This window comes from Myotis nattereri (genome assembly GCF_964212035.1).
Source record: "Myotis nattereri genome assembly, chromosome: 6".
Taxonomy (NCBI): domain Eukaryota; kingdom Metazoa; phylum Chordata; class Mammalia; order Chiroptera; family Vespertilionidae; genus Myotis; species Myotis nattereri.
Window position 1 is genome coordinate 61668649 of NC_138081.1, and position 13612 is coordinate 61682260.

At 35.1% G+C, this 13612-nt stretch overlaps 1 protein-coding gene across 1 annotated transcript in view; it reads right to left on the reverse strand.

Moving 5' to 3' along the window:
* Nucleotides 1-13612, reverse strand: part of SEC63 (SEC63 homolog, protein translocation regulator) — a 70245-nt gene that overhangs the window by 35182 nt on the left and 21451 nt on the right. Inside the window, exons 3-7 of the mRNA XM_081094718.1 lie at nucleotides 12668-12782; nucleotides 10943-11055; nucleotides 6965-7026; nucleotides 6358-6416; nucleotides 696-746 (exon numbers count right to left, since the gene is read on the reverse strand). Of these exons, the coding sequence (XP_080950844.1) occupies nucleotides 696-746; nucleotides 6358-6416; nucleotides 6965-7026; nucleotides 10943-11055; nucleotides 12668-12782 (400 nt within the window). The remainder of the gene's footprint in view (nucleotides 1-695; nucleotides 747-6357; nucleotides 6417-6964; nucleotides 7027-10942; nucleotides 11056-12667; nucleotides 12783-13612) is intronic.

The window sequence follows — 13612 nt, forward strand, 5'->3', positions numbered from 1 at the left end:
AGGCACACAGGTTAATTATTTGCCTCACACAGAACTCAAAAACTGTAAGAGCAAAAAGAACACCACCAGTCATAAAAGTAATAAACAGTAAAATCATAAACTTTATCATATCTACATATTGAGGTACTATGTAGCTGTTTTAAAAATGAGATCGCTCTAAATGTCATGCCCCTTATAGTTAAAGCAAAAAAGTCAGAACAATACATATATTTTGTAATGTGTGTATAGAAAAATACAGGCTGGGGCAAAAGTGGGTTTAAGATGTTTGTATGGAAAATAATACAATTAATAAATAATAAAACAAGAATAAATTCTGTTTCATGTACTGTAAACCTACTTTTGCCTGAAACTGTATTGAAAAGGGAAATCACCAAACTTAAGCAGTGATTATCTCCAACAGAGATGTGGAAGGAGGTAGTGAAGGAAGACTCATTTTAAACTCTAAATACAACTGTAGTATTATCAGTTGTGTCTAATTTTTGAATTGGGAGGAAATATACTTTAGCATACTCAAGTGATGTCACCTTTAGAAGACCTTTAAAATATAGTTGAATATAATAAGATTCTTAAAATTCAAGGATCAATGGATTATATTCTAATACAAATTACAATCTAACAAGGAGACTCCAAAGCATACCAACAATTCCCTTTCCAAAAATATGTTAAAAAAAAAAAAAAAAAGAGCTAGAACTTACCACAACAACTGGAAGGATGACCATGAATGCCAATCCATATACAAGTAAAACCTAGAATTAAAGAGAAAAAAATTATGGTCTTCATCAGGCAAATTATAACAATATACATGAACACTAATTTTGAGGCTTACATGGAGGAGGCACTATTAAAAGCACTCCTCATGTATTATTTTGTTTAATTCTTATTTTCAAATCCTCTGAGGAAGGTACCATTATTATTTTCCTTTTGAAGATAACCTGCAGCATATATATGTTTCATAGCTTGTCCTAGGTCACACAGCTAGTAAGTAGGTGAGAACCAGGATTGGCATTCCACCTACAGAAACTATGTTCTTTGCCACTACTAATAAATTACCTTTTCATTTGCTCTATAGATAACACCAGCAAAACAGAAATTATATTTCCCTTCCAGTCAAGTACTTATATAGTCACACCTTGGCAAGCGGTTAATGCCTTGGAAATAAATAATAATAGAACCCTGTTTGGTTCCTTTGTCTAAATATTGAGGAGTAACTTCATAATGTTCTGTTTGAAGTCTATTGGTCTCAGATTTTTCTCCCACTGCTTGATCCCTAATCTGGTAGCTAACTATGTTTCTCTTCTTTAGTATTCCCAGAATAAGCCTAGGCATGATAAGCACATACAGCAACTATATACCACTGAAGAAAACAAAGGTTAATCTGCCATAAAATAACATTATAAATAACCATTTCAAAACAAATTACAGACTATATGGATTTTGGTTTTTATTACTTCAAAGATAGCTCCTAGATCATTATTTTCAAGAAAGCAGGGAATCATCTATTCCTAAACAATAGGAATTCCTGACATTTTAGAGTTCAGCATCTATATGATTGAAGTCTGTATCCTACTGCCTCCTGAAGTACCATACAGAATATATACCACTAATTTAGCATATATTATAATTAATTTAGCTTGGGTAAATGTGAAATGAAGGGTAATTTAACATTTGAGTACAACTTAGGATAAATACAGATACCATAAAAAAAGAGTAGTTCCAGGACTTCCAGTCAACACAGCGGCATAGATAAATGCAGTATTTGAATCCTCCAACTCAACTACAGAACCATCATTCAGAGCCACCTAAAATCTAGCTGAATTTAAGACCTAAAAATAGGGCTTTAAAGAAGCTACATAGAGACTGATCAGAGGGTCAGAGACTTGGAATGGGCTAGTCCCACATCCACATGTGCTAGATAAAAATCAGGAGGAGTACCTCAGTCATGGTGGTCACCCTGAAGAGCAAGGAATCCCAGTCCCATACCAGGCCCCCCCAGCCCAGCGTTCCAGTGCCAGGAGGAGAAGTCCCCATAACTTCTGGCTGTAAAAACCAGTGGGGATTGTGGCTGAGTGGTAATGAGGGCTGCTGGAATCCCATGCAGTTCCTCTTAAAGGGCCTGCACATGGATTTATTCGGACTCACTCCCTCTGAGCTCCAGCACTGGGACAGCAGCTCAAAAGGCACCAGGGACATACAGGGAGGAACTGAATTATCTGGCATCAGAGCAAAAGCTGGAGGAGCAGACAAATGTGCTGGCAAAAGCCATTGTTCTTTTTCTGAGACCCCCTCCAACCTCAAAGAGCCAGCAAGTGGGTGTCATATCTCCATCAACCTGGCTCACACTGTTCACCACACTGTAGTGATTGCCTGAGACCCCATCCGCCCAACTTGAGGGCCCGACCAAGCCATTTCCAGTGGTTTTTCCATACAAACCACCTTTCTTGGCACCTGCTACAGACTTTCCTAAAATCTCTCAAACAAGCAGCATCTGGTCTTGGCACATCCTGTACCTTTCGCTAAGTGGGCCCAGCCCCAGCACTAGTGGCAGCCAATCTTAGTTTGCAACCTGGCCTCTCCTGGGCACTTCCAAACCCAGCACAAGTAGGAGCCATCTGCAGATTGCTCCGAAGCTCATGCCAGGTATTCCCAGACAGGGCAAAGGCAGTGGATGGCCTTGCACCTCCTGGGAGTCCCCAGGGCCAGTGCACCTGGTGGATAGCTTTAGACCATGCTAGATTACAATCTTACCACCTTCACTAGCAAGAAACTCTTTGGGCTAACTTGGTGAGCACAACAGCCCCACTGAAGTTTTATAAGGTTGGGTCCTGAACAACAGCTACTCTGCTGTAGTCACAGCAGGTCCTCACAGCCAATTGGCCTGGGGGTCAATCCCTTCCAGTGATGCCAACAGAAAAATTAAGGCTCAACTACAATAGGACAGTGCACACAGCCCACACAGGGGCGCACCTAGAGTTCCCAGCTGGGGTAACTGGGGAGGCTGTGCCTCTGTGCCCTACAGAACACCTACTACACAAGGCCACTCTACTAAGTCCAGGAGACATAGCAGCTCTACCTAATACCTAGAAACAAACTTAGGGAAGCAGCCAAAATGTGGAGACAAAGAAATAGGTCCCAAATAAAAGAACAGCAGAAATTTTCAGAAAAAGAGCTAAATGAGCCCTGGCCAGTGGGACTCGGTTGGTTGGGTTGGAGTGTCATCCTGTATACCAGAGGTGACTGGTTTGATTCTTGGTCAGGGCACATACTTGGGTTGTACATTTGATCCCTGGTCAGGGCGTGTGTTAGAGGCAACCAATCTATGTTACTCTCTCACAATAATGTTTCTTTCTCTCTCTCCCCCTTACCCTCTTAAAAAAAAAAAAAAGAACTAAATGAAATGGAAGCAAGCAAGCAAACTACCATAGAGTTCAAAACAATGGTTATAAGGATGCTCAAGGAACTTAGTGAGAATTTCAACAGCATGAAAAAGGACATAGAAATCACAAAAAGGAACCAATCAGAAATGAAAAATATACTAACTGAAATGAAGAATAATTTATAGGGAATTAACAGTAGATTTGATGAAGCCAAGAATCAAATCAGTGATTTGGAACATAAGGAAGCCAAATTATGCAATCAGAAAAGAAATCCAAAAAAAGGTAGTATAAGGAGTTTCTGAGACAACTTCAAGTGTACCAACATATGCATTATGGGGTCACTGGAAGAAGAGAAGAAGCAAGAAATTGAAAACTTCTTCGAAAAAAAAATAATGAAGAAAACTTCCCTAACTTGGTGAAGGGAATAGACATACAAGTCTAGGAAGTGCAGAGAGTCCCAAACAAGGTGAACCCAAAGAGACCCATACCAAGACACATCATAAATAAATGCAAAAGATTAAAGACAAAGAATCTTAAAAGCAGCAAGAGAAAAACAGTTACCTATAAGGGAGCTCCCATAAGACTGTCAGCTTATTTCTCAAAAGAAACTTTGCAGGCCAGAAAGGAATGGCAAGAAATACTCAAAGTGATGAAAAGCAAGGACCTATAACCAAAATTACTCTACCCAGCTATCATTTAGAATCAAAGGACATATAAAGAGCTCCCAAGACATGAAAAGGCTAAAAGAGCTCATCATCACCAAATCATTATTATATGAAACTGTGGCCCGGTGCACAAATTCATGCACATTGAAAGGAAATTAATTAGAAGAAATATTTTAATAACGCTATTCACCCTTTCTCTATAATAGAAGTGTCAACCAAATTCACAATTGACAATGACAGATCAAAACACACGCATGCGATTGGTGCCAGCAAGAGTTTTGAATGCACTACACATGTGCGAGTCAACTTAGCCTTTTATATATATGACATATAGAATAAACTTGCTTAATTAGACCTGCTTTCTGTTTTAGCTAAACTTTTTCCAGCCCAGTGAAGCACCCCAACTTCTCTTTCAGGTAATTGTCAGCAACACAGCAATAAATATCAACACAAAGCAGATTATTATTGTAGATCACGCAGGGAGAACAAAGGAAAAAATATTTAACTGCAGCAGTGTTTGACTATATTCTGCACAGTGAGAAAATCTGAAGTCATTTTCAAGTTCCACCATTTCTTCCTTCTTTTCAGTTGGGTCAAGTTTCTAAACTTTCTAAATCTTGTTTGCTGGCCAATGAAAAAAAAAATAGAATTCCACCAAGTCTCCAATCTACCTACTCCAGGACTTCTACGAGGATCAAATGAGATGAGGTATGGGAAAACACTTCACAGACACTTGGTTAAAGTGTAAAATGTTTCCACCTGGCTATAAAGCAAGTCGTATTTCTGGGCTGAAAAAACTCCAAGGAGGCTAGTCACTAGGGAGAGGAAGCCGGGCATTGCTACATGACATCATTACCCTGCGCCCACAGCCACCGTTTTCGGGCTGGGCTGGGCTGTGACCTGAATTTTGCACCATAGGGTCTCGGCAGTGTTAGCTGCAATTTGGTGGGGTGTTGCTCCAGCGTGGTGGCAGGGCCTGTGTTCCACTTGGGGGAGCCAAGTGTAGCTTTATGGGTGCCAGGTCCCTGGTGCCGTTTCTTTGTAAATGGCCAATGTGCATCACAGCAGCTCCTGCGATGAGCGTCTGCCCCCTGGTGGTCAGTGTGTGTCATAGCAACTGGTCGGAGGGACACTTAGCATATTAGCCTTTTACATATATAGATGTTAAAGGGTCTTCTTTAAGAAAAGGGGATATAAAAATATGAACAATAAAATGGCAGAAAATACATACCTGTCAACAACTGAATACAAAAACCAAAATAAACGAACAAGCAGAAGAGAAACAGATTCATAGATGCGGCGAATATTTTTACAGCTGCCAGATAGGAAGGGGTTGAAGGGGTGGGTGAAAAAGGTGAAGGGATTAAGAAGTATAAATTGAGCCAAAACCGGTTTGGCTCAGTGGAGCGTCAGCCTGCAGACTGAAAGGTCCCAGGTTCGATTCCGGTCAGAGGCATGTACCTGGGTTGCAGGCACATCCCCAATAGATGTGCAGGAGGCAGCTGATCGATGTTTCTCTATCATCGATGTTTCTAACTCTCTATCTCTCTCCCTTCCTCTCTGTAAAAAATCAATAAAATATATTTAAAAAAAAAAAAAGTACAAATTGGTTGTTACAGAATAGTCATGGGGATGTAAAGTACAGCATAGGGCAGTGATGGCGAACCTTTTGAGCTCGGCGTGTCAGCATTTTGAAAAACCCTAACTTAACTCTGGTGCCGTGTCACATATAGAAATTTTTGATATTTGCAACCACAGTAAAACAAAGACTTATATTTTTTATATTTATTTTATATACTTAAATGCCATTTAACAAAGAAAAATCAACCAAAAAAATGAGTTCGAATGTCACCTCTGACATGCGTATCATAGGTTTGCCATCACTGGCATAGGGAATATAGTCAATAGTATCCTAATAACTATGAACGGTGTCAGATGGGTATGAGATTTACCGGGATCAGGTCTAAGTTATATGTTTAATCATTGGGTATACACCTGAAACTAATATAATATTGTATGTCAACTGAATTGGAAAATAAAAATTAATGGCAAATAAAATTTAAAAAGCAGTAGTCCCCCAAACCAAGGGTATGACCTGATCTGAAACTGACTCCAAAAGAAAATCACATCTTTGTTTTAAGACTACAGTTAGAACACACTGCCCCAAACCAGCAACCTAATCATGGGAAAGAATTATTTTCTCCATCACATAAGAAGTTTCACAATACACAGTTAAATTAAAAATAGCATACCAATATTTTCATTGTAATAGCTCTCTTTATGTCAAATGTATTATAATGTGATATAAATAAACTCACCAAAATTGAATTTTTCTGGTCAACTATCCAAGCTGGCAGGGCTATTCCAAAGCTTGTGGCTAAAATAGAAAAAACATTTCTATACTTCCAGAATTTATATCCCAAAATTCTGCCTCTCATCCCCACCGCCCCCCCCAAAAAAAACAACTGAGAAAAATCATCTGATTACAACATATGTTCTCATTACACAAATTAATGGAAATAGTCTATATCTGAAACTAAATCTTTCCAGAAGGAAAAAAATAATCTAAGTACATAAATTCCTTCTTAAAAAAAAATCTAAATCCTTTTATATTTCCTGAGTTTATGTAAACACTGTATGTGAGAAAATATTTAAAGTCAGCAAAAAAACATTTTTGTCATTCAATTTTTATGAACTACTAACTGAAAATGTGAATGACAGTGACTACTCTTCTCATCAAATCAATCTAAGTTTTATCTTCTAAACTATTTTCTAGAAAAAAAATAGTTAAAAATTAATTAAAAGGAACTCAATTGACACATCTGTTTAACTCCCTGTGGCTGTTAAAATATTCTTTTCTATCTAATTAATATTTTAATAATATATATCATATACCCAGTGTTTTTTAATAATCATTTACCCCACCTTGAGGTCCATCTGGATTTCCAAACTCTTCCCAATTTTTCCGGGACTCTTCATCAGTTAAACTAGCATCAAAAGAACAAAGTTTAATAGTTAGAAAGCCCCACCTGAAAAAAGTACTCATATATACAAATTCCATTAACCAACCAACTCATTTCTTAAAGATGTTAATTTCAGAGAATCAAAGGAAAGCCTCTTTGAAATCAGAAAAACAGGGAAGCTAGAAATTCTGGATTAACAGAAAATGTCAACTATTGAGCCTTGATACAAATTCCTGGTTGCCCCATGGGTCTTCAAATTTAGCTACTTTAAGCCAGGAAGTGAAACTTTAAAAGCTAACACATTTTCTGAGAGAAGGCAGGAAGATTATTGGTGCCTTTTTTTTGTTCTTATATGCTCATACATTTCCAAAATTTCTTCAATAAGCATGCTCACACTTCAATAATAATATAACCTATTTTCTAAATATAAAATTAATTCATAATAATCCCTCCAAAACTGGTACCATATTCTCAACAAAAAAAGAAGAAAAACACCTATAAAAGTCTATTGCTGTGTAAAAGGTCATTAGCACTGTGCTGAGACCACAATTTTCTTCCTAACCCAGGCAATATGAAGTGACAGAGTGAATATATTTTTTAACACCTAAATATAAATATTACCTATGAGCTGGGCAATAGCTAAAGGCACAGAGTGAGAGTGGTTTTATTCCAGGTTCCAGTGTAGATGCTAAGAAAACATTAAAATAAAATTTTATTTCCTTTGAACACTTTATAATGTTGTTAAGGGAACAAGGCAGAAATACACACACACACACAAAAAAAAGACTAATAATAAAATAAGAAAGGCTTTCTTGTAGATTAGTTGGCAAAAGATTATGTTTATGTCCAAATCCAATTTTGGTCCTATTTCTATTTCCCAGAATATATGTACTTAAGATACAATGTAGGTTCTAGTCAACCAAGTTCCAAGTTGAAAGAGAGAATGCAGAAGTACCTTTATAAAATAGCAAAAATTTTCAACAATTTGAAAATATTTTAGAACTTATCAATTTGATAATTTATAAAAATAAGTATCCTGACATCTTTAGCCCTTATTTAACTGTATCTCTACTTACACTATTTGAACTAAGGTCACAATAAAATACAGGAGCCAATGGAAAGCATAATTAGAGAGATTTCAAGTTAATAAGAAATGGTGCTAAGATTCTTTTCTGTTGAGATGTTTCTCAAAAAAGTTTGCCCCAGTTTCCTTGTACAACTGTACACCCTACCCAAAGCTTCAGCTATTGTTTCTCTCAATATTCTGTCTTCTAACTAGATTCTTTTCCACAAAATAATTATCTCTGACCCCTCTGCCTTTCTGTTGATGGCAGCACAATAAACTGCTCTGTTCTCTATGCAATGCCCTCAGATTTTGCAAAATAAAGCACAGCTCACATAATAGAAGCACTTGATTTTTAACCTGCAACCATACCTGATTATAATTCTATTAATTCATTCATTAAACCAACTTGTACAACCACTGTGATAGGCACCATGCTGGATACTCAAATAAAAGGATTCATCAACTTTTTAAAAAGTCAGTGATTTCTTTGCCACTTACTAGTGCTTTAGTATAACACCATTCCTAAGACTTAGTCTCTAGTAAAGATATAAACAAAGAATCATAAATTTTCACAGGAAAAAGTATAAATATGCGAAAGAATATGAAAGAACATGCTATAGGTGATTTGTTAATTCATATAAGTTTAAACAAGCCCAATAATGCTAACATAATGTTTTTTAATTCAATGAGAATAAAGTTTCCTAAACATGATTATATCCCCTAACTTTGGAGGTAGAAGGTTGTATCACAGATCCAAGCATAAATTTAATGGAATCTGTGCCTCTTTTGCTCTGGAATATATACACATTTAAATATATACATAAAGCCCTGGCCATTGTGGCTCAATTGGTTGGGTGTCATCCTGGGCACCAAAAACTTGCCAGTTCAATTCCTAGTCATGGCACATGCTCAGGTTGCAGGCTCCATCCCCAGTAGAAGGCATACAGGAGGCAGGCAATCGATGTTTCACTCTCACATCAATGTTTCTCTCTCTCCTTCTCCTTTCCTCTCTCTAAAAATCAATAAAAAACTTATATATATAATATTCTGTATACAATTTCAAGGACCCCAGATTATAAATCTGATCTAGAGAATGTTTTCACTAAATTATATATTCGTGACACTGAGTTGGCTATGTAAAGCTAAGTTACATACTCATGTGTACAACCACATGAAAACATATTTTTAAAAACTGGAATAGCTTTAAGGTTACATCTCTGCTGCCCACTTGTTAGAAAGTAGCTTGATCCTAGGTTTTATACCTGAAAGTCAAATCCCAACTGTATCCAGAAGAAAGAAACAGAAAATTGAATAGTTTCTAACTCCTCAAAAATAACCAGACCACCTTTTTTCCTCTAAGTTAAAAATCTGGTATGAAGAAATAGGAATGACCCATCTAGTTTATTATAATGGACAAATAAGGGAAGAGAAAATATCCTGAATAACCAAAGCAAATTCTAAAAAGCTTTATAGATCAAAGCCTATATTCCAAAAGCCTGCATTCCAAAAGCTGCTTGAGTTATACTTAGGCTGCTAGAGTTATACATAAGATGGAGCTTCAATTCAATCAGTCAGAACTTATATTTGGTAAAATGTACAGTTTTATCAAATCTAGTTATACTTGTACAAGTTATAAGATCTCAAAGTCTGGGTCCCATAATCATTTACTTCTCAATTTGTGTTATATAGACCATCAACTAAGACATCTTACATACAAAACATTCTATATCTCGGTCATGTAACTGAGTTAAAATGAAAGGCCACATTTTATTCTTCTGTACTTTTTAGAATAGTGATACATAACAGTCAGATTTCCAGTAACTTCAGAACAAATTCAGAAATTTGAACATGTTACAATACCTGAAGACTAGGGCAGAAAAAAAAAAAAACTGCACTAGAATTAAAACTAATTAAGTAATACTGTCTATCTGACTTCCTCTGAAATCTTCAGTTCTGAAAATGGCAACTAAGGCACCGCAATACTTGCACAATTAAATTCTTGAAGGAGACACAATCAAAAAAAGGGGGAAAAGGAGACACCAATAGAAAGACAGTAATTTGAAGGACATTAACTGTACAGAAAAGAAAAAAGTGGTACGGACTTCAGATGCTCCTGAATTACAAAATCACATTCATATAGATAACAAGCAATCCACAGGAAAGGGGGAAGAAGAGACACAGTCAGTGTATTTTTACTGAGAACATAAATAAGAGAGTATGTCCCCAACTTTTGTCAGTTTGTTATTATATCTGAGTATCCTAATATTTACTTATATTTTATGTCATTGAATCCTCAAAAAACAGACATCTTGTTTGTATTTTACTCTTTAATTCAACTTAAGAGCTATGTAGAGATATACCTATCACAAGTCCTAAAGAATCCAGCTAACCTTTAACTCTTGTAATAGTAATGCTCAAGGAATAACTACTTCTAATTGTATATACTCTATCCTGTTTCCCCAAAATTAAATTGGTCTTGTAAAGAATTTAAATGAGACAAGCTACACTGCCAAAACAAGAGAAATAAATCTTACCTTATAAAAAAAAAAAAAAAAAAAAAAAAAACACTAGAAATGAAAACAGGAATAAGTATATCCTCTTTTAATTAGGATGCTTAGAAAAAGGTCAATTAACAAATCACTACTTAATCTAACCAACTTCATATGGCAAATGCACTAATCTACGTTACTTAAAATTAAGGTTTTAGTTAGATTGCCATTTAGCTCTGCCAGGCAGTTCTATAAATGACAGACTCTGCATATGAGGTCAACATTTAATAAAAATGTATGACAACTATTTTATTTACTAATTTATTCAAATAGAAAACTATCTTTACCACTCTTAAAAATATGTAATGAATCCTATGATACTTACGCTGCATAAGCTTTTGCTATCCTCATGAACATAACTTCATCACCCCCTTTATCCGGATGATATTTAAGTGACAGCAAACGATATTGTTTCTTAATTTCTGTTACTGTTGCCCCCTAAAAGGAAAAGGTTTGTTTTAGTAAAAGCAAGCACAATGCTATAAAAACAAAACCCATCTCATTTGGAACTTAAGATATTAAATACTCAATATTTTCAGAAAGAGAAAATGAATTTTTATCCTATATATTTTGTGCCATAAATTCCGCCTCATGTACTTTTTATATAAAAATATACTTATTTTGTCGGATATATTTATTATATTGAGCACCTACTATGTGTCATGCAGTACACTAGGCACTGATGATACAAGAATGAAACCATGAACAGCACAGATGTGAACTACACAAGTTCATTTATGTATACATGGATTTTTTTGGTATTCGAGGATTTCACATTGTGGAATCAATTAACCGCAGACTAAAAATACTGTGATGTGAAGGACTATAGAGTCAAAAGCTATACTTGAATTTTTGACCAGGCAAGAGCAGCACCTCAACCCCCATGCTGTCAAGGGTCAACTGTAATGATGTATTTAAATAAAATAAAAGGATTGTCACATTTAAATATCAAAGAATGATCACGGTAAATTAAGTCTGGCTGAAAAAAACCTCCAATCAAAGCTTAACTTCCTTTCTAAGAAATAATCTGAAGAATATCTGGTTTCATCTGCTTGTCAATATTTTAAAATTAAGTAAATACTTAATAAGCTTACTTTAGTTGTTTCCTATTAGATTCACTTTCTATTAATAAGTTTTTCATGACTTTCATAGGATCAAATTGCCCCCAAACCTTTTAATTTTTAAAATTTCTTGATGACCATGATCATCACAATGAAAGAAAAACAAATTATAGAAATACTTTGCTTCTAACAAAGCAGAAAACTGGAAGATAAACACATTCCTTACTTTGTATTATATGAATCTCTGGGTCAAGTCATCTACTAGTACTGAGCAGAGACACTAGAAGTAAAAGAACTGGTTTGGGGAAAACATGGAAAGAGCACTAGATTTAGCTTGACTCCTAAGAAGTTACAGGATCCTGGACAATATACAAATTTTTCGGGTCCCATTTTCACCATTAGGAAAAAAGGCTAGCTGACCTCTAGCATTCATTTCAGTTCTAACTTTCCACTGATAAACCTAAAAGACTAATTTTCTGTTGGGACCCAATAATCAAGTTCAATTAATCAATCAAGAGATCACCCAATGGGTCACCCAAAGTTAATGTGAATTTCTATGACAATGACACCAGTTCTTTAAAATACATAAAGGGTTAACACTCTACCTTAGTGTCAACTAACACAGGGACATAAGATTTTAATCATCCAACTAACATATATAAATCTCCTGGTTTTAACTTTGCATTAACCCATCTTACATATGTGTTTTAAAAATATACCCACTCACTAACTTTCCACCTGATCTTCAAATATTCTTACATTTTAGTAATTACAAATCAATTCTTAATAGGATGGCAATCATCTGTAGCTTAAAAAACATATGTACATTAGAATAATAAATAATGGATTAGATAGCTCATTTTAATAAAAATTGTTTAACTGACCACAGTTTTACTTTTAGGCACAGTCCAATTTCTTTTAGGACGTGGACTTACAGTGTTTTCATGGGATCATTAAACTAATGTGCATTATATAAAAATACTACTTACAGGATCCAAATTTAATACTTCATAAGGATTATATTCCTGATATTCTCGGTCGGTTTTAGAAACTTTGTACGCAAGGAATAAGAATAATGCCCATCCTGCAAGCAGAATTATTTTCCTGTTTAGAAAAAAGATAAGTGAAATATAAATAAATACATCTACATGGTTTTCCTGTAAGAGTCATTATGGCAAGATCAAGGCATAAAACAATCTGAAGTGGTCTCATAACACTATGCCACTGACTCAAATTCTAAACTCCTGTTATAGCAAGAACAGTGTCTTTTTCACCTTTGAATCTCTAGAATATTGTATAATGCCTGTCATTTCATATTCTCAGTTACTACTTGCAGAACTGTAAGTACCAAATTCAACTTATTAATTTATTGGACTATTGCATTCAATCAAAATACATTAATGCCAAGAATTCAGTAAACCATTTAATATAAAAAAGAATTGTTCTTGACCTTGCAATAACACTTTTAGAAAAACAAACTACAAAAAATAATGGGTCAATTGTGCAAAGATGAATATATAGCCATGTTTATAATGGTAAAACTCTGGAAACAACTTAAGTGTCCTTTAATAGGAAACTAAGTAAACAAAGATAGAACCACACAATGGAACATTTTTTAGCCAATAAAGATATAAAAAAGATGTACATACTAGTTTTTAAAAAGATATAAAATAACATTTAATTTGGGAAAAAACTAATTTATTCTCTCTGATATGTTCTGTTTAGTGAAAATATTTTAGAGATTATTACCAGTGTTGGAGAGACTAAAGAAAAAAGGAGCTCTCACACACTCTATACTCTGAAGGAATATCTGGCAATAAGGTATCAAAAGACCTAAAGAAGTACATACCCTTTTAACTGTCCATCTACTTTACTTCAAGAAACTTAAAAGGAAATAAACTAGAATTAAATACATAAAATATAAAAGGGTGGTT